Genomic DNA, 22,468 nt, shown 5'->3' on the forward strand with positions numbered 1-22,468 from the left:
TCTGGCCTGAAATAAGTTCGCCCTTTGAAACATATCTTTGTCTTTGTGTGTTGTATGTAGACCACATTGTTTAGCAGAGTTCAGTGATGCAAATGCATGTCAAGTTGATCAACAGATTGTATTATTCTCCAGTGCAATAACAGTACTGAAATGAAGGCTAAAAGGGCATTAATGGGAGCTTTAAAAAAAGAAGTAACTAAATAGTTACTTTTCACAGTAACGCATTACTTTTTGGTGTAAGTAACTGAGTTAGTAACTGAGTTACTTTTGAAATAAAGTAACTAGTAACTGTAACTAGTTACTGGTTTTCAGTAACTAACCCAACACTGGTTATGAATTTATATGCTATGTTATAAACTTTTTTATTATGTTATAAATGTATTTATTATATATCGTATAAACTTATATATGTTATAAATTATGTATTCTTAATGTTATAATCTTATATACTGTACTTGTTATAAATGTATGTATTATGTTTAATATGTAATTATTATATATATATTGTAAACCTATATGTTATGAAATGATATACTGTATGTTATAATTTTATATATTATATGTTATAAGTGAATTACTTGACATCACACATGAACCAAGATCACACATCATACATATATGTATGATGATGTTGATGATCTATGATGAATCATTTCAATGATTAACATTTCATTATTAATAAAAACTCTTTTAAACCTTTTAATGATTTAGTTGATAAATATAATGTACCCAGAAATCATTTTTTATATTTTATCTCTTTAAAGCACGCTGTAAATAAATGCATATCCTCTGAAAGTATGTCTTTAAATAGCCATGAACTGGAAGATGCACGTTTTAATCAAGATACAATTAAGAAATTAATTAAACTATTTTATGGAATAATAAATGAACACCACACTAGAAATGCAAATGATGCATGTGTTCGGAAATTGATGATGGACTTAAACATTTTAGATGAAAGAGAATCATGGAATGATATTTGGAAAAAATTCCAATAAGCCCTTTAGAAGCATCAAAGATAAGCTGACTCAATTTAAGATCTTGAATAGATTGTACTTTACATCTTTTCAGCTGTTTAAAGTTATGTACTTTACGTCTTTTCAGCTGTTTAAAGTTATGTATGAAGTGTCGGGCAGCCGAGGCAACTCTTGTTCATTTATTGTGGGAATGTCAGAGAATAAAAGAGTTATGGTTGAAAACAACAAAAGAAGCAATCACATTCCTTAATATAAACATCCCAATGACACTGCAAACTTGTATTCTTGGGGATCTCCATCAATTTAGTAACGTGTCATCAAAGAGTAAAAATGCATTTCTTTCAATATGCATAATAACAAAAAGGGTAATATTAAAAAAATGGATAGATGTTGATAGTCCAACACATACTGACTGGTATACACAAGCTATGGAGATGATATCAGTAGAAAAAACTGCATTTAGTTTAGATAATAATGAGCCATATTTTGGAATAGGGGATCCATTATTTAAATTTGTATTAACTATTAAATGAACCAAAAATATGACTTATTATATCTTTGTGGAAAATATTGGACACAATGTGTTGTCAAGCTTATGAGATGCGATGCAAGTTAAGTTAAAGTTAAAGTACCAATGACAGTCACACACACACTAGGTGTGGCGAAATTATTCTCTGCATTTGACCCATCACCCGTGATGCTGAGTGCCTAGCAGGGAGGTAATGGGTCCCATTTTTATAGTCTTTGGTATGACTCGGTGTAAGCCACTGTGACACTATTGTTCATTTTTTTATTTTTTTTAATTAATGTCTGTAATGATAATGTCAATGAGGGATTTTTAATCACTGCTATGTTGAAATTGTTACTAATATTGAGATTGTTGTTGATAATATTCATTTTTGTTTTACTACTTCAAGGGTTTTATTCGTCACATACAGAGTACACCACAGTGAAATGCTTTTTTCCATGCTCTTCAGATATTGCGTACAGTGGGATCCAAACACTAGTTGCTGAATCTGATACACTAAATATAAAAAATACAACAATTTGAATAGCTCTGATGTACATGAATTACAAGACAATAAGTTGCACAATAAGTCCCAGTAGTTATGGTAGAATTATCAGTAAAAGTAAAAGTACAGTAGTCACATACAGTACCAGTGCAATATCAAAGAGTATAACAGTATATACAGTATAGGAAGTTTTAGATTGTTCTGGGTCATGTTTGCGTGTCCTCTTAATTGCTCTGTTTATTGCTATTCTGAATGTTGCTGGGTCGGGTTTGGTTTTGGAATTGGATTGCATTATTATGGTATTGTTGTGTATTGTTTTGTTTGATTAATTAATATATTATAAAAAAAATAAAAAAATAAAAATACAAAGTTTAATATTTCATTGATGTACCATCCATTTATTAATCATAACATTCAATAGTGTTCATCCTCATTGTGGCCATGAGTGAGCTGGAGCCTATCCCAGCTGACCTCTTGGACTTCCTGTCTCACTCTCAGCTGAAGGAGCTTCCTGCTGATGAAGAGGAGGAAGAGGAGGGTGAGGGCGGGGCCAAGCGTCAACAGCTGAGGTTGGGCTGCCTACTGCAGCTGTCCTTCCCCCGTCATGGCGTGACAACCCGGGGAGTGGCGCTGGTGGAGGACAGCGTCACCTGCACAGGTGGGCGAGGCCAAAGTGACATTCTTGGCTTTCTGACTGATGTGTGTGTGTGTGTGTGTGTGTGTGTGCGTGTGTGTGTGTGTGTGTGTGTGTGTGTGTGTGTGTGTGTGTGTGTGTGTGCGTGCGTGTGTGTGTGCGTGCGTGTGCGCGTGTGCGGGGGCGTGTGTGTGTGTGTGTTCAGGTCCTGATGCGGTGTTGCAGACGCGCCGTAAGCTACACAGGATGGCGAGAGACAAAGCGCTGAGTCAGGCCTTCTCTGCAGTTCTGCTGGTGCTGCTAGGTGGTAGCACTCATGCGAACAGGTGAGGCCATCGCCATGGCAACGTAGGCTGACGTCCATGCGTGTCTCTGTCAGGTGACGGCAAAGTGATGGTGGAGCTGCGACAAACGTCAGAGCATCTCTTCTCTGAGGACACTGTGGGATTGGTCCAGGTCAGAGACTGGGACCAGGTTAGGGGAATTGTGTCCATCATTCACAATCATTATGTTAGACAAGAGCACATATGATGTCTTTTTATGCATTCAAAGTCGTAAAATATGGCAAATACGAGGTGGCTAACAATGCAGCTAATTGGAGTACACTATTGGGCCCATAAAACTTTTTAAAAACATAAAAAAACCGCCAACAACACTCCATTTATATCTTGTGACCTAAATATTAACCAAGTATTAGTGATATTGTTACTATAAGTGCCTACACAGAAGAACTACTTTTAGTAACACCGTGCATTAGTCACAGAGAGCTAACTACCTTATGCTGCTATATTGACATATTGAGCGGCTGCATCGCCTCTGAGTTGGTGAAAGTTAAATATAGATTATAAATCATGCCTCTCACCTGGATAGTAGAAGGCTGTAGACATAAACCGACAAGTTGGTCAACTTTGACATCCAACTTAACCTGGAAATGGTGAGAAAAACTCAAAAAGACGCTGGTTTGTGGAACATTTTTTTAAACCCTTTGTGAGGACTATGATTAATTTGTCATCTAAACGGGAAGATATAAACATCCCATCAGTTGGCATCCCAGTGAGAGCAGATATTGTACAGTAAGTGATTGTTTTATTTTGTTCATAGTTTGTATATCTTGTTTAGCAATTAGCAATACTTCTACATGATGCGTAGTGTTTCACTAAAGCTGCATCTGTTTAGCACACAGCTTCTAAAACTTGTAGATCATCCTCCTTATATTCTGGGTCAAAAATATAAGTTTCTGGATCCTCATTTGTTCAAAAGTAGTCTTTGTTGTCTCTCATGAAGTCTGTAGTGTTGTTGTTGTTGTAGTTGAAGGGAAAAGTCAACGTTTTGATGTGTCAGTTAAATTAATACACCACCATATGCTTAAAATGAGCAAAATATGTAAATATTACAAACCCCGTTTCCATATGAGTTGGGAAATTGTGTTAGATGTAAATATAAACGGAATACAATGATTTGCAAATTTTTTTCAACCCATATTCAATTGAATGCACTACAAAGACAAGATATTTGATGTTCAAACTCATAAACTTTTTTTTTTTGCAAATAAACTTAGAATTTCATGGCTGCAACACGTGCCAAAGTAGTTGGGAAATGGCGTGTTCACCACTGTGTTACCTGGCCTTTCCTTTTAACAACACTCAGTAAACGTTTGGGAACTGAGGAGACACATTTTTTAAGCTTCTCAGGTGGAATTCTTTCCCATTCTTGCTTGATGTACAGCTTAAGTTGTTCAACAGTCCGGGGGTCTCCATTGTGGTATTTTAGGCATCATAATGCGCCACACATTTTCAATGGGAGACAGGTCTGGACTACAGGCAGGCCAGTCTAGTACCCGCACTCTTTTACTATGAAGCCACGTTGATGTAACACGTGGCTTGGCATTGTCTTGCTGAAATAAGCAGGGGCGTCCATGGTAACGTTGCTTGGATGGCAACATATGTTGCTCCAAAACCTGTATGTACCTTTCAGCATTAATGGCGCCTTCAAAGATGTGTAAGTTACCCATGTCTTGGGCACTAATACACCCCCATACCATCACAGATGCTGGCTTTTCAACTTTGCGCCTATAACTATCCGGATGGTTCTTTTCCTCTTGGTCCGGAGGACACGACGTCCACAGTTTCCAAAAACAATTTCAAATGTGGACTCGTCAGACCACAGAACACTTTTCCACTTTGTATCAGTCCATCTTAGATGAGCTCAGGCCCAGCGAAGCCGACGGCGTTTCTGGGTGTTGTTGATAAACGGTTTTCGCCTTGCATAGGAGAGTTTTAACTTGCACTTACAGATGTAGCGACCAACTGTAGTTACTGACAGTGGGTTTCTGAAGTGTTCCTGAGCCCATATGGTGATATCCTTTACACACTGATGTCGCTTGTTGATGCAGTACAGCCTGAGGGATCAAAGGTCACGGGCTTAGCTGCTTACGTGCAGTGATTTCTCCAGATTCTCTGAACCCTTTGATGATATTACGGACCGTAGATGGTGAAATCCCTCGCCCCATCCTTGTTTGTGAATGACTGAGCATTTCATGGAATCTACTTTTGTACCCAATCATGGCACCCACCTGTGCCCAATTTGCCTGTTCACCTGTGGGATGTTCCAAATAAGTGTTTGATGAGCATTCCTCAACTTTTTTAGTATTTATTGCCACCTTTCCCAACTTCTTTGTCACGTGTTGCTGGCATCAAATTCTAAAGTTAATGATTATTTGCAAAAAAAAAAAGTTTATCAGTTTGAACATCAAATATGTTGTCTTTGTAGCATATTCAACTGAATATGGGTTTAAAATAATTTGCAAATCATTGTATTCATTTTATATTTACATCTAACACAATTTCCCAACTCATATGGAAACGGGGTTTGTACATGTTATTATGAATGTGACTACATTACATATATACTTAGAGCGTGTATATAATCAATCAATCAATGTTTATTTATATAGCCCTAAATCACAAGTGTCTCAAAGGGCTGCACAAGCCACAAAAAAAGTTGATGGAGGTCTTTGGATATTTTTAGAGTGCTTTATAGGCGGAATAGAAAGACTCTCATTGACTCCATTGTAAGCTGTCTATTGTTAACGTTTATTTACTATTTAGAATGCATAAAAAAAGAAAAACATGTTCTTGTCTTACATAAGGATTGGGTATGATAGGCGAAATTCCCCCCAAAATGTAGTTCCCCTTTTATTATCAGCATTGTGATGAAGATGACGATGTCGTCCATCAGGCGACACTGTTTCCTGCTGAAGAAGACGAGTGTGGTGATGAAGACTTGGACCTGACTGTGTGGTAGACACCTGGATGTCAGGTTCATGCTTGCTCTCCATTCTTCTCACTTTCACACTTTTGTCCTGTTCGCTTCGATGTGATATGAAACTTTTAACGCTGACCATTTCAAATAAAACTCTTTCATATTCCTGTCTACTACCGGCAATTCAAACTGGAAAGATTTTTTAATAATATTCCACATATGAATGTAGGCTAGTTTACACCGCACAACAATAACACATCTTTCGTGCAGCAGCGCCCCCTGCTGTTTCTTGGTGTAACTACATGATGCAAACACAACATGTTCTGGCGAGGCTTTCCCGTGGAGACGAGCAGCGTTTCAGTGCGTGGCGGTCCAGGTCACCCAGCGCTTGGGCGTGTTGTCTGCGAAGATGGCACCCTGCGCGACGTGTGTCTCCTTGTCTTTGAGCACGAGCTTACCCTGATGCTGCGTCGCCGCACACCACGCTCTCCGCCGGGTAAAGAAGCCACACTGCAGCGTCACAATACACACATCAGCCGGCTGTTGGCTGCAAAGTCACGTGACAAGAGGTCATCCAGGCAAGACATGAACACCTGATACAAGGACTTTTGTGCCACCATTGCTCTCCTGGCCAGCAGGGGGCAGCACTGACCAAGCAACCTCACCTGCCTAAGCAGCAGGCAGATCATAGCCAGCAGCAGTAGTCCAGCCAGAACCGACACCACAATGATCCATAGGGGGGCGCTGGTGTCCACCTGCTCCTGCAGATCTGGGTAAACATGGACCTCCATCTGTAAACAACACAGACAGTGTTTCATCCTCAGTGCGTGCTGGGGTTGGCTGAGGGGTGTGTGGGGGGCACACCTGTGTACTGGGTCCCTCCATGCTGACGTCAGTGCTTTCTGTATGCAGTCTGAGTGTGGCACGGCCTCGAAGTACTATCTTCCTGGCGTCTGTGTAGTGCTGTCGTACACATTACATCAAATATAGTACTCGACAACGCAAATACTACCTCTAACATGGACGATTAGTACACTCATACATTAAAATATAGTACACAACAACACAAATACTACCTCTAACACATATATGATAACTGGAAATATACAAAATATTTTTTTATTAGAGTATAATAACTGAAAATATTACCCCTAACATGGTACAATAATACATTTGAATTAGAATATAATAACTGAAAATATTACCTGTAACATGGTACAATAAATAATATTTAGAATATAATAACTGACAATATTTCAGCTAACATGGTACAATAATACATATTAAATAGAAAATAATAACTGAACATATTACTCTAACATGGTAGAATAATACTTTTCAATTACAATATAATAACTGAAAATATTACCCCTAACATGGTACAATAATACATATTGAATAGAAAATAACTGAAAATATTACCTCTAACATGGTACAACAATACATTTTAATTAGAATATAATAACTGAAAATATTACCTCTAACATTGTACAAACATACATTTTTATTAGAATATAATAACTGAAAATATTACCTCTAACATGGTACAAAAATATTTTTTTATTAGAATATAATAACTGAAAATATTACCTCTAACATGGTACAATAATACATTTTAATTAGAATATGGTATAATAAGTGATAATATTACCTCCAGCATGGTGGAGTTCCACAGTCGGGCTCGCAGCGTGATGGAGGCGCTGTTGTTGACGTGGAGCAGCGGACACACAAAATGGACGCACTTGGCCCCGTGCACGCAGTCCTGCAGAGACACGTGCACTGTTAGCATGTTTACGTTGTGCGCTAACAGGAAGTCGTACCAGCTCGTAGGACTTCTTGGCCTGCAGGTGTCTGACAGGAGGACTCTCTGCTGTCCACACTTCCTCTGGACTCCGCCTCTCCCTCTGCCCCCTCTGCCCCCTCTCGCCCTCTGATAACTGTCAGAGAAGCTACAGAGGTTCCGTCTGGGCTCTGGAAAGAGTTTGCGCTAGAAAGCTACTGCCATGGTTACCGTCAAGCGCAGGGGGTTGATAACGTCGGTGGGCGGAACACATCGAGGTTCCGAGGCACCGTTCACTGTGATCTCCGTCAGGTAGAGTAGCCGCTTCCCGTTGGACAGTTCGCTCGGCCAATCGAACGCCAGCTCCAGGTTACCCAGGTGACCGAGTGGCCTCCTGCCCACATGTACCTGCCAGAGGGGGTGCCGTCAATCACCAGCGAGCCCCGGTCGGAAGACAAAGAAAGACGAAACCTGCAAGGCGAAGACGAGCAGAGTCCCCACGTCCTCTGTGGTCCTCATCGCTGACTCGCCCACCACCTGACCACTGAAGGGGGCGGGGCCTGGCTGATGGCTCCTGTCATGAGCAGTAGGGGGTCAGCGTGGGGTTAGCGTGAGGTCACCATTGGTACTCACAAAGTCAGGGACATGTCCAGCGAGTAGTTGACCGCCAGGGAGACCAGGACTGGAGACAAGTCTGCTTGTTGGCTGAGCCTGGTGGGACATGAAGACTTTAGACCTCAACATGCGTGCAGGTCCACCTTGTGAGCGTGCGTCCTACGTGGACATCTGCAGCACCGTCTGGATGTCCGAGGTCCCCGAGGGGATCTGGGAGGGCTGGAAGATGATCCACACTTGGACCTGGGGACAGTCTGTGTGAGATCCAGGGCAGCGGGACAAGAAACAGAAGGTTTTCGTACCGTTCGGTTGCTCTTGAACGGGTTCCCCAGCTCGCACGCGGCCATGGAACCTTCTGCACAGCACCGGACCTCCTGGACCCCGCCCTGTAAGGAAGCAAGTCCCATTGCAGTCCCTCTAGTGCAGAGCTGTCCAACTGCTTTTCTAGAGGGCCACATCACTGTCCTAGAGGGCCACATCGCTGTCCTAGAGGGCCACATCGCAGTCCTAGAGGGCCACATCGCATTCCTAGTGGGCTACATCGCAGTCCTAGTGGGCCACATCGCAGTCCTAGTGGGCCACATCGCAGTCCTAGAGGGCCACATCGCAGTCCTAGTGGGCCACATTGCAGTCCTAGAGGGCCACATCGCAGTCGTAGACCAGCTCAGTGGCCTTGTGGTTAGAGTGTTCGCCCTGTGACTGGGAGGTTGTGAGTTCAAACACCGGCCGAGTCATATTAAAGACTATAAAAATGGGACCCGTTGCCTCCCTGCTTGACACTCAGTATCAAGGGTTGGAATTGGGGGTTAAATCACCAAATGATTCCCGAGTGCGGGCCACTTTAAATGATGCGGTGGGCGACTTTAAATGAATCGGCGGGCCACATGAAATGAGGTGGCGGGCCACGTTAGATGATGCGGCGGGCCAAGTTAAAGGATGCGGTCCATTTTAAATTATGCGACGGGCAAGTTTAAATTAATCGGCCGGCGGGCCACATTAGATGACGCGGCGGGCAAGTTTAAATGAATCGGCGGGCCACGTTAGATGACGCGGCGGGCCAGGTTAAATGATACGACGGGCCACATTAAATGATGCGACGGGCAAGTTTAAATGAATTGGCCGGCGAGCCACGTTAGATGACGCGGTGGGCAAGTTTAAATGAATCGGCGGGCCACGTTAGATGACGCGGCGGGCCAAGTTAAATGATGCGGGCCACCTTAAATGAATCAACGGGTCCAGTTAAATGAAGCGGCGGGCCACATTAAATAACGCGGTGGGCATATTTAAATGAATCGGTGGGCCACATGAAATGAGGTGGCGGGCCACGTTAGATGACGTGGTGGGCCAAGTTAAATGATGCGGGCCACTTTAAATGATGCGACGGGCCACATTAAATGATGCGACGGGCAAGTTTAAATGAATAGGCAGGCCACTTTAAATGAATCAGCGGGCCCAGTTAAATGATGCAGTGAGCCAGATCTGCCCCCCTGGCCTTAAGTTTGACACCTGTGGTCTAAAGTCTTGTTGTTCTCTTCTTGTCCCTTGGGTATTCGTCACCTTAGTTCGAACTCCGGAGTAGGTCAGTGACGGGGGGACGCTGATGTTCAAAACCGCGTTGTGGGCATCCTCTGCGGGTCGGCGTGGTGACGGTACGTTGCTGACGTTGACCTGCAGGAGAATTCTCTGGACCGTGCCGTGGTAGAACCAGACCTGCCGACCCGCCCACCTGGAATCAGGGCTCCCGTCAGTGAGCACACCTTCAAACTGCCGCGCTCACATGGCGACTCACGTGGACAAGGGGTTGTGGTTCTCGTCTGTGAACTGGGCCGTCATTTGCAGGTTACTGTGGCAACGGTTGTCAGAACCACAAGCCTTCTGGATGTGGACCTGAAGGAGACAAGGGACGTCATGTCTGTGGACCTGGATCGTGCTGAGCTTGTGTCCTCAGACCTGCGTCCTGATTGGTCGATGGATGTGACTCAACACGGGGAAGGGTCTCAAGTCCTGGACAACGTTTTGTTTCTTGGGCAGCTTGTGGGTCAGGGACGCGTTCAGAGAGAAGACCAGAGGTTCCACTTTGTCTCGGATTGGAGTCTGAAGGAGGAGGGGCAGTTCTTCAAGGAGTAAATTCTGCATCTTCTGACTAAAAACACCAAAGCTGCTTCCTGACTCACCACGAGTCCCACTCTCAACGTCTTGCAGCGACGTCTCTGCACCAGCACGGAGCCCGAATACCCGCCGTCCCCGCTGTCCTTGAAAATGAGGCGGGGCTTGAGGCCGGTGACATCAGCAGCCACCGTGAAGTGGACGTCTGGCCGATGGCGAGATCGTTTTGGAAATACACGTAGAAGAAGATTAATGTCGCAAATAAAGGCCGAAGATAAATGTTAACTAAATGCGTAAAATACATGTAGAACTGCAATTCTCAAACTGAGGTACATGTACTACTAGTGGTACATATGCTCCGTCTAGTGGTAGGCTAAAGAATCACTTCATTACTGTACAGTGTTTTATTTTTCCTACATTCAAACACTGTGTTACTGTTCAAACTGTCTGTAATGTTACAGTGGCCAAAAATATTAAATATACTAGTTAGATAAAACCTATGCCTTGTTTTTAATGAATACTTAGGCCTACTATGCTACTGTAATTTAATATTGGTCATTATGGTGGGTCTTGGAGAGCCAAGTGTTTTCTGAGGTGGCACTTGGTGAAAAATGTTTGAAAACCACTAATGTGGAAGATTAATGTGGAAAATAAATGCCTAAGATACTGCAAATGTTAAAAACTCTATGTGTAAAATAATTGTTGAAATAAATGTTAAATATAAAAGTTTAAAATAAATGTAGAAGATTAATGTCCAAAATAAATGCTGAAATAAATATTGTAAATAAATGTAGAATGTTAATGTCAAAAATAAATGTCAAAATGAATGTCTAAAATGAATATTAAAAACTGCATAAAATGTTGAAAAAAATTAATGTTGAAAAAAATACATTTTGAAAAAAATGTCGAAAATTACTGTTGAAATTAATTTAAAAAAAATGTCCAATATAAATGTTAATAAAAATGTTGAAAGAAATGTATAAAACGAATGTTGAATTTTTTTTAAAATAAGCGTTGAAAATAAATATTGAGAACATGTGTAAAAAATAAATGTATGAAATCAAAGTTGAAAATAAGTGTCCAAAAAAAAGTTGAAAATATATGTCAAACTAAATGTGTAAAACGAATGTTGAAAATGTTCAAAACTAAATAACAAATGTTGGAAAAATTTTGAAATAAGTGTTGAAAATAAAAATTGGGAATAAATATTTTTTTTAAAAATGTATGCAACAAATGTTGGAAATAAATGTAGAAAATAAATGTCCAAGATAAAAGTTGGAAATATATGTTGAACTATATGTTAAAAAAATATATGTATGAAATAAATATATAAAATAAATGTCCAAAATAAAAGTTTAAAATATATGAAATAAATGTTTGAAAATAAATGTAGAAAATAAATGTCCAATATAAAAAGTTGAAAAATATGTCAAACTAAATGGTAAAAAAATAAATGTATGAAATAAATATACGTATAAAATAAATGTCCAAAATCAAAGTTGAAAATAAGTGTCCAAAAAAAAATTTGAAAATATATGTCAAACTAAATGTGTAAAACGAATGTTGAAAATGTTAAAAACTAAATAACAAATGTTGAAAAAAATTCGAAATATGTCTTGAAAAAAATATTGAGAATAAATATTTTTTTTTAAAATGTATGCAACAAATGTTGGAAACAAATGTAGAAAATAAATGTCCAAGATAAAAGTTGGAAATATATGTCGAACTATATGTTAAAAAAATATATGTATGAAATAAATATATAAAATAAATGTCCAAAATAAAAGTTGAAAATATATGTCGAACTTAATGTTAAAATATATATAAAATAAATATAAAAATCAATGTTGAAAATCAATGTGATTTCGGACGTTAGCAATACATTGACCTTGTCTTTGGACATGTTAGCTCAATCAAAACAAGAGGATTGCAGAGTGTCTTTTTGTGTGTGTGTTTCCACAGGGCAAGACTATTTTCCTCATGTAATGATATCATGCTCGCTAAAGTGATTTATCACACATACACACACACACACACACACACACACACACACACACACACACACTGGAGACAAGGATAAGAGGACACACAAGGACAGGTTGATGTCATTGTTTGTGTGTGGGTGTGTGTGTCACTGACTGATGTTTTGAGGGTTTGTCTCGGTGGTGCTGGGCGTGACTGAGAAACACACTTCCACTTGAATACTGATACACACATACAATCAGAAGGTTAGCATGTTTGTTAGCATGTTTGTTAGCATGTTGACTCATCTGACCAGAAGTCACAGCTGCTTATATCCACAAGGTTTGGAGACACTCTGATGGCTTTATTGAGGTGGATGACAGCACGAGACCTGGACACGATCAATAAGTCGATCAGGTGATTATTGGGTGTATCGCGCTTGTGACACAGGAAAAAGGTGTGAGACACGAAGCAGGTGAGTGACACAGGAAGCAGGTGTGAGACACAGGAAGCGGGTGTTTGACACAGGAAGCGGGTGAGTGACACAGGAAGCGGTTGTGAGACACAGGAAGCAGGCGTGAGACACAGGAAGCGGGCGTAAGACACAGGAATCAGGTGAGTGTCACACAGTAAGCGGGTGGGTGTCACAGGAAGCGGGTGAGTGACACGGGAATCGGGTGAGTGTCACGGGAAGTGGGCGAGTGACATAGGAAGCGGGCGACTGACACAGGAAGCGGGTGAGTGACACAGGAAGCGGACGACTGACACAGGAAGCGGGCGACTGACACAGGAAGCGGGCGACTGACACAGGAAGCGAGTGAGTGACACAGGAAGCGGGTGAGTGACACAGGAAGCGAACGACTGACACAGGAAGCGAACGACTGACACAGGAAGCGAACGACTGACACAGGAAGCGGGCGACTGACACAGGAAGCGGGCGACTGACACAGGAAGCGGGCGACTGACACAGGAAGCGAGTGAGGTACCTGAGCAGGGCGACAGTGTCATCCAAAGAGCCGACCAGCAGGTCAGGATATTTGTTCCCGTCCACATCGAGTCCCGCAGACAAAGAGAATCCAAAGGTGGTGAAGCGAGAAGACACGCTGCTTCCTTTGATCACCTGTAGAGGGGGGTGGAGCGCAGTAAGACAGGTGTGCACCTTTGTAAAGCCATAAAGTGCACACACGCGTCACCTGGCTGGGTTTCGTTGGCACGCCGTCTCTGCTCCCGCTGAAGATCATCACACTTCCTGTTCCGTGGAATGGCGCTCCGACTGCAAAGTCTGCAACGGATGGTCACATGACATCATGTCGTCACGTGACCACAGTGCACATCCCTCACCCTGGAAGCCATCTTGGTTCAGGTCTCCGGCGGCAGCGAGCGACATTCCGAAGGCCGAACCGGCGGGGCCCTTCAGAACTAAGGTGGGTCTGGAGGGAACACGACCTCCCGCGTTCATGTAGACATAAACCGCCCCGCCTACTTCCTGCTGCCGATGGAAGAAAAAGGGCGCGCCCACCAGCAAGTCGCTCCACCTGCACAACGCACAGAAACGTTAAAAGCTGCTAGAACCTTCCAAGATGGAGGGAGGAGCCTTTCTTATGGAAGTATCTCTACAGCAAAGCTATTTGCAATATGTGTGTCTGTAATCAATTCATGTGTGTGTGTGTGTACTAATTTGTGTGTCTGTATCGCAATCTGTGTGTCTGTAATCAAGTCAGCTGTGTGTGTGTACTAATTTGTGTCTATCGCAATCTGTGTGTCTGTAATCAATTCATCTGTGTGTGTGTACTAATTTGTGTGTATCGCAATCTGTGGATCTGTAATCAATTTGTGTGTATGTGTACTAATTTGTGTGTCTGTATTGCAATATGTGTGTCTGTAATCAAATAATGTGTGTGTATGTACTAATTTCTGTGTGTATCGCAATCTGTGTGTCTGCAATCAATTCACGTGTGTATGCGTGTACTAATTTGTGTGTCTGTAATCAATTCATATGTGTGTACTAATTTGTGTGTCTCTATTGCAATATGTGTGTCTGTAATCAATTCATGTGTGTGTGTGTACTAATTTGTGTGTCTGTATCGCAATCTGTCCTCCCCAACCCGGAGATGGCACTCCACCCTTTTCCAAGGACCCTGCCCCAAGTGGAGGAGTTCAAGTACCTCGTAGTCTTGTTCACGAGTGAGGGAAGAGTGGATCGTGAGATCGACAGGCGGATCGGTGCGGCGTCTTCAGTAATGCGGACGCTGTATCGATCCGTTGTGGTGAAGAAGGAGCTGAGCTCTCAATTTACCGGTCGATCTACGTTCCCATCCTCATCTATGGTCATGAGCTTTGGGTTATGACTGAAAGGACAAGATCACGGGTACAAGCGGCCGAAATGAGCTTCCTCCGCCGGGTGGCGGGGCTCTCCCTTAGAGATAGGGTGAGAAGCTCTGCCATCCGGAGGGAGCTCAAAGTAAAGCCGCTGCTCCTCCACATCGAGAAGAGCCAGATGAGGTGGTTTGGGCATCTGGTCAGGATGCCACCCCAACGCTGGGGTGGGCAAGTACGACCGGTAGGAGGCCACGAGGAAGACCCATGAGACGTTGGGTAGACTATGTCTCCCAGCTGGCCTGGGAACGCCTCGGGATCCCCCGGGAAGAGCTGGACGAAGTGGCTGGGGAGAGGGAAGTCTGGGCTTCCCTGCTTAGGCTACTGCCCCCGAGGCCCAACCTCCGATAAGCGGAAGAAGATGGATAGATGGATATCGCAATCTGTGTGTCTGTAATCAATTCATGTGTGTGGGTGTACTAATTTGTGTGTCTGTATTGCAATCTGTGTGTAATCAATTTGTGTGTGTGTACTAATTTGTGTCTGTATCGCAATCTGTGTGTCTGTAATAAATTTATGTGTGTGTGTACTAATTTGTGTGGGGGCTAGCGGGTATGACCCGCGGGGTGATGTGATGCGTCCAGTGCAGCCATCCTCGGATAGCATAGCTGCATGCATGTCTGCTGATTGCTGTCTCTCGCTTCCAGGAACTGCCGCTGGCTAGCTGATCAAGAACCAAGCGATGGAAAAGCAGAATGCGTAAGTCTTTCCTCGCCAGTACATAGCCTCTCCATCACCAAGACTTTTGCTATGCCTCTCGTGGCAGTCCCCGGTAACTGTGCCTTGCGGCCTCAGGCTAAACAGCATGGGATCCCCGGGGGTGCATAGTTTAGCCTTCATCCAGGCTACCACCATCCGACTGACCTGTAGCCTATAACCTCTTGGTTATAGGCTACGGGAGAAAACCCCTAACGAAAAACCTATAGCTGGACCCACATTAGGCAGTCACCAACAGACCGGTGCTCTGGCAGTCCTCTGCAACCCCATGCGGCAGAAGGTCGTCATGAGCTCTTCATGCCACTGGAGGACGCCACATGGGGCCAAGACAAAATAGTGCGGGTAGAGACTGCGCACTACTACCACCTCTTAAATCAATTCACCCCTCACCCTCAAATCCTGCGGCGATGGGGAAGGGCGGCTGGTACAGGTCAAGGATGTGACTGGCAGTACCTAGTCCAACCCTGCACGTAGGCGGCGTGCGAGTGAAGGTCGCTGTGGCATGGGATGGAGCAGCATGCCTCCCCGGCAGCTTTGCACCGCTCTGCTCACCCTGAAATGGGAAGGGCCTAGAAAAGGTGGCCTAAGCGTGGTCTGTTCCTCATCGCCCGGGTAGCCTACCGCAGCTGCCGGGCCATCCCTTTATGCGGTCGAAAACAAACGTACAAGAGAAACAAAATTCCCTTCACAATAGCGTCATGGAACGTCCGCACACTTTTGGATGTGCGTGATCTCTCCTGCCGCCCGCAGCGAAGAACAGTACTCGTTGCACATGAACTAAACATATACGGCATTGACATAGCCGCCCTGAGCGAAACCCGCTTACATGGGGAAGACTCAATCACGGAGGCGGGAGATGGCTACACCTTCTTCTGGAAGGGTCATCCAGAAGGCTCCCGTCGTCTAAATGGAGTGGGTTTTGCCGCCAGGACTAGCCTGCTTCACAAGATCCCAGAGTCTCCAGTGGGTATAAGCAAAAGGCTCATGACGTGGCGTGTACCACTCACCAAAAATCGCCACGTCACCCTTATCAGCGCCTACGCCCCAACCCTGGATGCAGACCTCAAGAGCAAGGACACATTCTATGCCTCACTAAACTCCGCCATAGAAGGAACGCCTCCCACCGACAAGCTCATACTCCTCGGGAAGCAGGTGACACACAAATAAGTTGGTGGACATGTGACTCAGATTACAGACACACAGATTGAGATACAGACACACAAATTAGTATGCGGACATGAGACTCAGATTACACACACACAGATTGAGATACAGACACAAATTAGTAGGTGGACATGTGACTCAGATTACACACACACAGATTGAGATACAGACACACAAATTAGTATGCGGACATGAGACTCAGATTACACACACACAGATTGAGATACAGACACACAAATTAGTAGGTGGACATGTGACTCAGATTACAGACACACAGATTGAGATACAGACACACAAATTAGTATGCGGACATGTTACTCAGATTACACACACACAGATTGAGATACAGACACACAAATTAGTAGGTGGACATGTGACTCAGATTACACACACACAGATTGAGATACAGACACACAAATTAGTATGCGGACATGTAACTCAGATTACACACACACAGATTGAGATACAGACACACAAATTAGTAGGCAGACATGTGACCCATATTACACACACACAGTTTGAGATAAACACACAAATTAGTTGGCGGACATGTGACTCAGATTACACACACACAAATTGAGATACAGACACACAAATTAGTAGGTGGACATGTTACTCAGTTTACACACACACACACAGATTAAGATACAGACACACAAATTATGAGGCGGACATGTGACTCAGAATACACACACACAGATTGAGATACAGACACATAAATTAGTAGGTGGACATGTGACTCAGATTACACACACACAGATTGAGATACAGACACACAAATTAGTAGGCGGACATGTGATTCAGATTACAGACACACAAATTAGTAGGCGGACATGTGACTCAGATTACACACACACAGATTGAGATACAGACACACAAATTAGTAGCCGGACATGTGACCCATATTACACACACACAGCTTGAGATGGACACACAAATTAGTTGGTGGACATGTGACTCAGATTACAGACACACAAATTAGTAGGCGGACATGTGACTCAGATTACACACACACAAATTGAGATACTGACACACAAATTGGTAGGCAGACATGTGACCCAGATTACACACACAAATTGAGATACACACAAATTAGTAGGTGGACATGTGACTCAGTTTACACACACACAGATTGAGATACAGACACACAAATAAGTAGGCGGGCATGTGACCCAGATTACACACACCGAGATTCAGATACACACACAAATTAGTTCATGGACATAAATTGAGATGATAGTACACAGATTGAGATACAGACCCACTAACCAGTACACACACACACACAATCAGATTACACACACACACACAGATTGAGATACAGACACACAAATTTGTACACAGAAACATTAATCAGTTTACACACACAGATAGAGATACGGACACACAAATCAGTACAAAGACAAGTGAATCAGATTACACGCACACAGATTGAGATACAGACACAAATTAGAGGCGGACATGTGACTCAGATTACACACACACAGATTCAGATACAGACACAAATTAGTAGGCGGACAAGTGACTCCGATTACACGCACACAGATTCAGATACAGACACAAATTAGTAGGCGGACAAGTGACTCAGATTACACGCACACAGATTCAGATACAGACACAAATTAGTACATGGACATAAATTGAGATGATAGTACACAGACACAGATTGAGATACAGACACACAAATCAGTACACACACACGTGAATCAGATTACACACCATCAGTGTGTGAATGTGTGTGTGTGAATGGGTGAATGTGGAAAATAGTGTCAAAGCGCTTTGAGTTCCTTAAAAAGGTAGAAAAGCGCAATACAGACCCATTTACCATTTACCATTTTACACACACACAGATTGAGATGCGCATTTGAAAATAGTTTTGCTGCAATAAAACTTCCATACTTTCTCGTTACCCGTCGTCGTCGAGGTCCGAGGTCACCACTGCGTTGCCAAAATAGGAACCTGTTTGCTCTCCTCGCAGCGTCTGGCCGACGGTCAGCGAGCCGCCATGTTTGACCGCCAGCAGCACGGAGCCACGGGCGTCTTCCTTGGTGTCCTTAGGAGCTCCTGCTCGTCAACATGGCCGCCGGTCAACCCATTGATCATGGCCCAGATTTGAAGCCACAGACAAGAAGTGGTCACCTGTTACGATGGTGTCGTCGTCTTGAGAGAGAAGCGCCCGAGCCTGACTGACTGAATACCCTGCGCACGCACACACACACGCATTACAAGGTAATTAGCACGCTGGCGTTAGCACGCAGGTAAAGACACACCTGACCTATGTAGATGTTTCTTCGCTGCAGGTTGTCCAAGGAGCTCCTCCTGGTATCGAAGGCAACATGTGGATTCATCCATGACACGTGAACGTTTCCTTCAGTGGGAAGCAACTGTCAATGCGGCGGCGATGGCGGCGGCGAGAGACTTGAGGACCGAGCGGTCCATACCTTGCCACTGGTAACTTCCGGGCGAGCCCACGATGACCTCGTTTTGAGTGATGGCGGCAGAAATTCCCATGTTGCACATGACCTCTCCGCTGATGTCCCCCAGGTGACTGCACACACACACACACAAAAGGGGGGGGCGGGACTTGCTGAGCGCCACTACATGGTGTCTTGTGACCTACCTGCAGACCTGGTCGGGGTTCTGCCAGTGGAGGTCGGCGTCATCGTACTGCAGGTCGTTGCCACGGAGATAACAGCGGCCGATCATGTGTCTGAGCTTGGACGCCCCGTAAACCTTCGCGAAGCGATGGCCGCACGCCTGCGTACGCCATTTAGCATGTTAGCTAACTGCTAGCTCAATGTAGCTTCACGCTCTCGTCGATACCATCATTGTGATGACAGCTGTCAATCATATGTCCACTCACCAGGACCCTCCCCCCGGGGCGCCCCTGACTGGCCAGCGACACGCCTAGCCACATGTCCTCAATCAGGTCCTCAGACACATTCAAGTCTAAAACACAAGTGTGAAAGTAGGCGGGGCTTCCTTCAGGAAGTACTTTTGGGATTGGTGCATTTTTTACCTGGTTTGATGAGCAGCATCCTCCTGCAGTCTGATTGGTTGGCAGTGATTGGGCAGCTGTACACGCCCCCCGTGTAATTGGCAGCTACATTAGGCTCCGCCCTCTCTCTGGGAGCTCCGACCAATAGTCTTTGACCGTGAGACAGAAAGAAAGATAGATGCAGACTGAGGTCCACGATGTCTCAGGTGTCCCATATGTTTAATGGAATATGATCCAGAGCATGAGAAGGAAAGACCAGCCTTTCAGGTCAGAGGTCAGAGGTCACTCACAGGTACTGGTCAGACTTCAGGTCAGGATGGAAGGCCACAGAAAGTCCAAACAGGCTTCTGTCTGCGCCCGTCTTCAGCAGCGGGAAGGACGTGTCCACGTTAGACGCCGCGCACACAAACACACACGTGCTCAGCAACAGGCACGCACACGACGCCATGGAGATGCACCTTCCGACACACATTATGCACACCATCCACACGTTATAAGTCACTTCATGGTCAGATGTAACATCATGGACTCATACATGTAATATTGTAATAGTACTACAATAGTAATACAATAATTAACAATAGTAATACAATAATTAACAATGTCATACAAAAATCAATTAAAGGATGTAATAGAACAATTAATACAATATGTATTACAATAATTAACAATGTCATAAAATAATCAATTAAAGGATCTGATAGAACAATTAATGATGTAATACAATATTTAATAAACAATGTAATACAATATTTTAATATAGGATGTAATAGAACAATTGATAAAATATGTAATGCAATAATTAATCAAATATGTCATATAATTAATAATTAAATGTGTAAATAAATAACAAAAGATGAATTAAAATAATTATTAAAATATGTAATATTATAATAAAATATGTAATATAATAATTCATAAAATATGTAATGTAATAATTCATAAAGTATGTAATATAATAACAAAAGATGAATTACAATAATAATAATAATAATAATACCTGGGATTTATATAGCGCTTTTTCTAAGTACCCAAAGTCGCTTTACATGTTAAAAACCCATCATTCATTCACACAATAATTAATGATAGTTGCAATAAAGGATATAATAGAATATTAATAACAGATGTAATACAATAATAAATGATGTAATACAATATTAATAAAATATGTAATAAAATAATAAAGGATGTAATAGAATATTAATAACAGATGTAATACAATAACAAAGGATGTAATAGAATATTATTAAAATATGTAATACAATATTAAAAGATGTAATAGAATATTAATAACAGATGCAATACAATAATAAAGGATGTAATAGAATATTAATAAAAGCTGTAATCCAATAATAAAGAATGTAATAGAATATTAACATATGTAATACAATAATAAAGAATGTAATAGAATATTATTAAAAGCTGTAATACAATAATAAAGGATGTAATAGAATATTAATAACAGATGTATTACAATAATAAAGGATGTTGTACAATAATGAATAAAGCATGTTAAGTATGTAATAATTCATCAAATGATGATGAATAAATAATAATAATGATAAAGTTATTACAGGACATTAAGTAGTAAATATGAGCCAAAAGGAAGAAACGATACAAACATGTTGAGTTGTGAAGAAAAAGAAGGTAAAGTAGCTTCAGGTCGTCAGTTTGATTCCCACTAGCCTGATGCTACTCGTCCTTGCCCACTTGTCCACTGACGTGATGTCGCCTCCCGCTCTTCTTCCTCATCTTCCTATTCTTCCTCCTCTTCATCTTCTCATTCTCCAGCCAGCCGAAGCACTCAAATGAAATCATGTCTGCACACCCGCCTACAAAACACACACACACACACACACACCCATCAATGAAGGTGCCCCAACATCCAACCTCCCGAATACGTGTATGTCCCTGTACGTGTGTGCGTGTGTTTGTGTGTTTGTGTGTGTGTGTGTGTGTGTGTGTGTGTGTGTGTGCGTGCGTGCGTGTGTGTGTGTGGGTGGTGGTGGTGGGGGGGGGGGGCGTGCGTGTGTGCGTGCACTATAGTCAGGTTTGTCTTGCTTCCTGTCTTTGTGATGAAAAGTTCCTGTGCTAAACGAGAAGGCTGATTGATTGAGCAGGAAGTACGCCCTCTACAGCACACAATCAGTAGCAACAGCAGACCAAACATGAAGAAAATATAACTTTTATTTTGACAGTTCAATGAAGCAGTATCATGATGTCATACGTCAATAAACACAATTCCAGGAAATAGGTTGTGTGGTCAAAGGTCAGCGTTTGACTTAATAAAGAGTGAAATCAATTCAGTCTATGTTTAAGTCTAGTTCATTCTATATCTAACTTTATGTTTAACTCTGTTTGAGTCTATTTAATTATATATCTAACTATGTTTAACTGTCAGTCTATTTAATTGTAAGTTTAACTCTGTTTAGGTCTGTTTAATTTTACATTGAACTCTGTTTAATGATATATCTAACTATATGTTTACTCTGTTTAAGTCTATTTCATTTTAAACTATGTTTAACTTTATTTAATTATATAATCAACTCTGTTTAAGTGTATTTAATGTTACATTTAACTATATGTTTAACTCCTTTTAAATCTATTTAATTTAATATTTAACTATGTTTAACTCTGTTTAAGTCTATTTAAGTCTATATTTCACTCTGTTTAAGTCTATTTGATTAATAATTATGTTTATACATTTAACTCTATTTTGAACTCTGTTTAAGTTTAATTATACCTTTAACTCTGTGTTTAACTCTGTTTAAGTCTATTTAATTCTATATTCAACTCAATGTTTAACCCTGTTTAAGTATATTTAATTCTACATTTAACTCCATCCATCCATCCATCCATCCATCT

At 42.3% G+C, this 22,468-nt stretch overlaps 2 protein-coding genes across 13 annotated transcripts in view; one reads left to right on the top strand and one right to left on the bottom strand.

Moving 5' to 3' along the window:
* Nucleotides 1-6,068, top strand: part of rdm1 (RAD52 motif containing 1) — a 48,510-nt gene extending 42,442 nt beyond the window's left edge. For 5 of the 10 annotated variants that reach the window (XM_062050438.1, XM_062050437.1, XM_062050440.1 and 2 more), the window contains 4 exons: nt 2,489-2,648; nt 2,830-2,928; nt 3,004-3,098; nt 5,829-6,068. In XM_062050438.1, coding sequence (XP_061906422.1) covers nt 2,489-2,648; nt 2,830-2,928; nt 3,004-3,098; nt 5,829-5,927 — 453 coding nt within the window. In that variant the 3' untranslated portion in view covers nt 5,928-6,068. The remainder of the gene's footprint in view (nt 1-2,488; nt 2,649-2,829; nt 2,929-3,003; nt 3,099-5,828) is intronic. The other 5 variants (XM_062050442.1, XM_062050443.1, XM_062050444.1 and 2 more) reach the window with 5 other exon arrangements.
* Nucleotides 5,705-21,509, bottom strand: LOC133652075 (integrin alpha-3-like). Of its 3 annotated transcripts, XM_062050435.1 has the most exons (28): nt 21,226-21,509; nt 19,894-20,061; nt 19,625-19,752; nt 19,469-19,554; nt 19,226-19,362; nt 19,047-19,153; nt 18,881-18,973; nt 18,745-18,804; nt 18,516-18,669; nt 13,690-13,883; nt 13,542-13,630; nt 13,335-13,468; nt 12,662-12,739; nt 12,526-12,590; nt 10,455-10,591; nt 10,231-10,374; nt 10,070-10,167; nt 9,838-10,006; nt 8,583-8,666; nt 8,444-8,523; nt 8,299-8,376; nt 8,137-8,239; nt 7,897-8,073; nt 7,706-7,822; nt 7,537-7,647; nt 6,750-6,848; nt 6,551-6,676; nt 5,705-6,395 (listed from the first exon to the last, which is right to left on the bottom strand). In XM_062050435.1, coding segments are annotated over exons 1-28 (3,171 nt in total). In that variant the 5' UTR covers nt 21,228-21,509; the 3' UTR covers nt 5,705-6,242. The 3 variants fall into 3 exon arrangements, with proteins under 3 accessions (XP_061906419.1, XP_061906418.1, XP_061906420.1); XM_062050434.1 differs by lacking the exon at nt 21,226-21,509 and having other exon boundaries at nt 19,894-20,121; XM_062050436.1 differs by lacking the exons at nt 12,662-12,739; nt 21,226-21,509 and having other exon boundaries at nt 19,894-20,121.
* Between the last annotated feature and the right edge of the window lie 959 nt (nt 21,510-22,468).

The sequence above is a fragment of the Entelurus aequoreus genome, linkage group LG06 (genome assembly GCF_033978785.1).
Source record: "Entelurus aequoreus isolate RoL-2023_Sb linkage group LG06, RoL_Eaeq_v1.1, whole genome shotgun sequence".
Classification (NCBI taxonomy): Eukaryota; Metazoa; Chordata; class Actinopteri; order Syngnathiformes; family Syngnathidae; genus Entelurus; species Entelurus aequoreus.

What these genes read in the sequence shown, in the direction of transcription:
- LOC133652075 (XM_062050434.1), bottom strand. Translation starts at nt 20,087, where the DNA reads ATGGTGTGCATAATGTGTGTCGGAAGGTGCATCTCCATGGCGTCGTGT. An exon ending in GCCCCGGGGGGAGGGTCCTG is followed by an intron (nt 19,363 to 19,468) that starts GTGAGTGGACAT and finishes TGGCGTACGCAG; the next exon opens with GCGTGCGGCCATCGCTTCGC. An exon ending in GACAAACCCTCAAAACATCA is followed by an intron (nt 10,592 to 12,525) that starts GTCAGTGACACA and finishes GCCATCGGCCAG; the next exon opens with ACGTCCACTTCACGGTGGCT.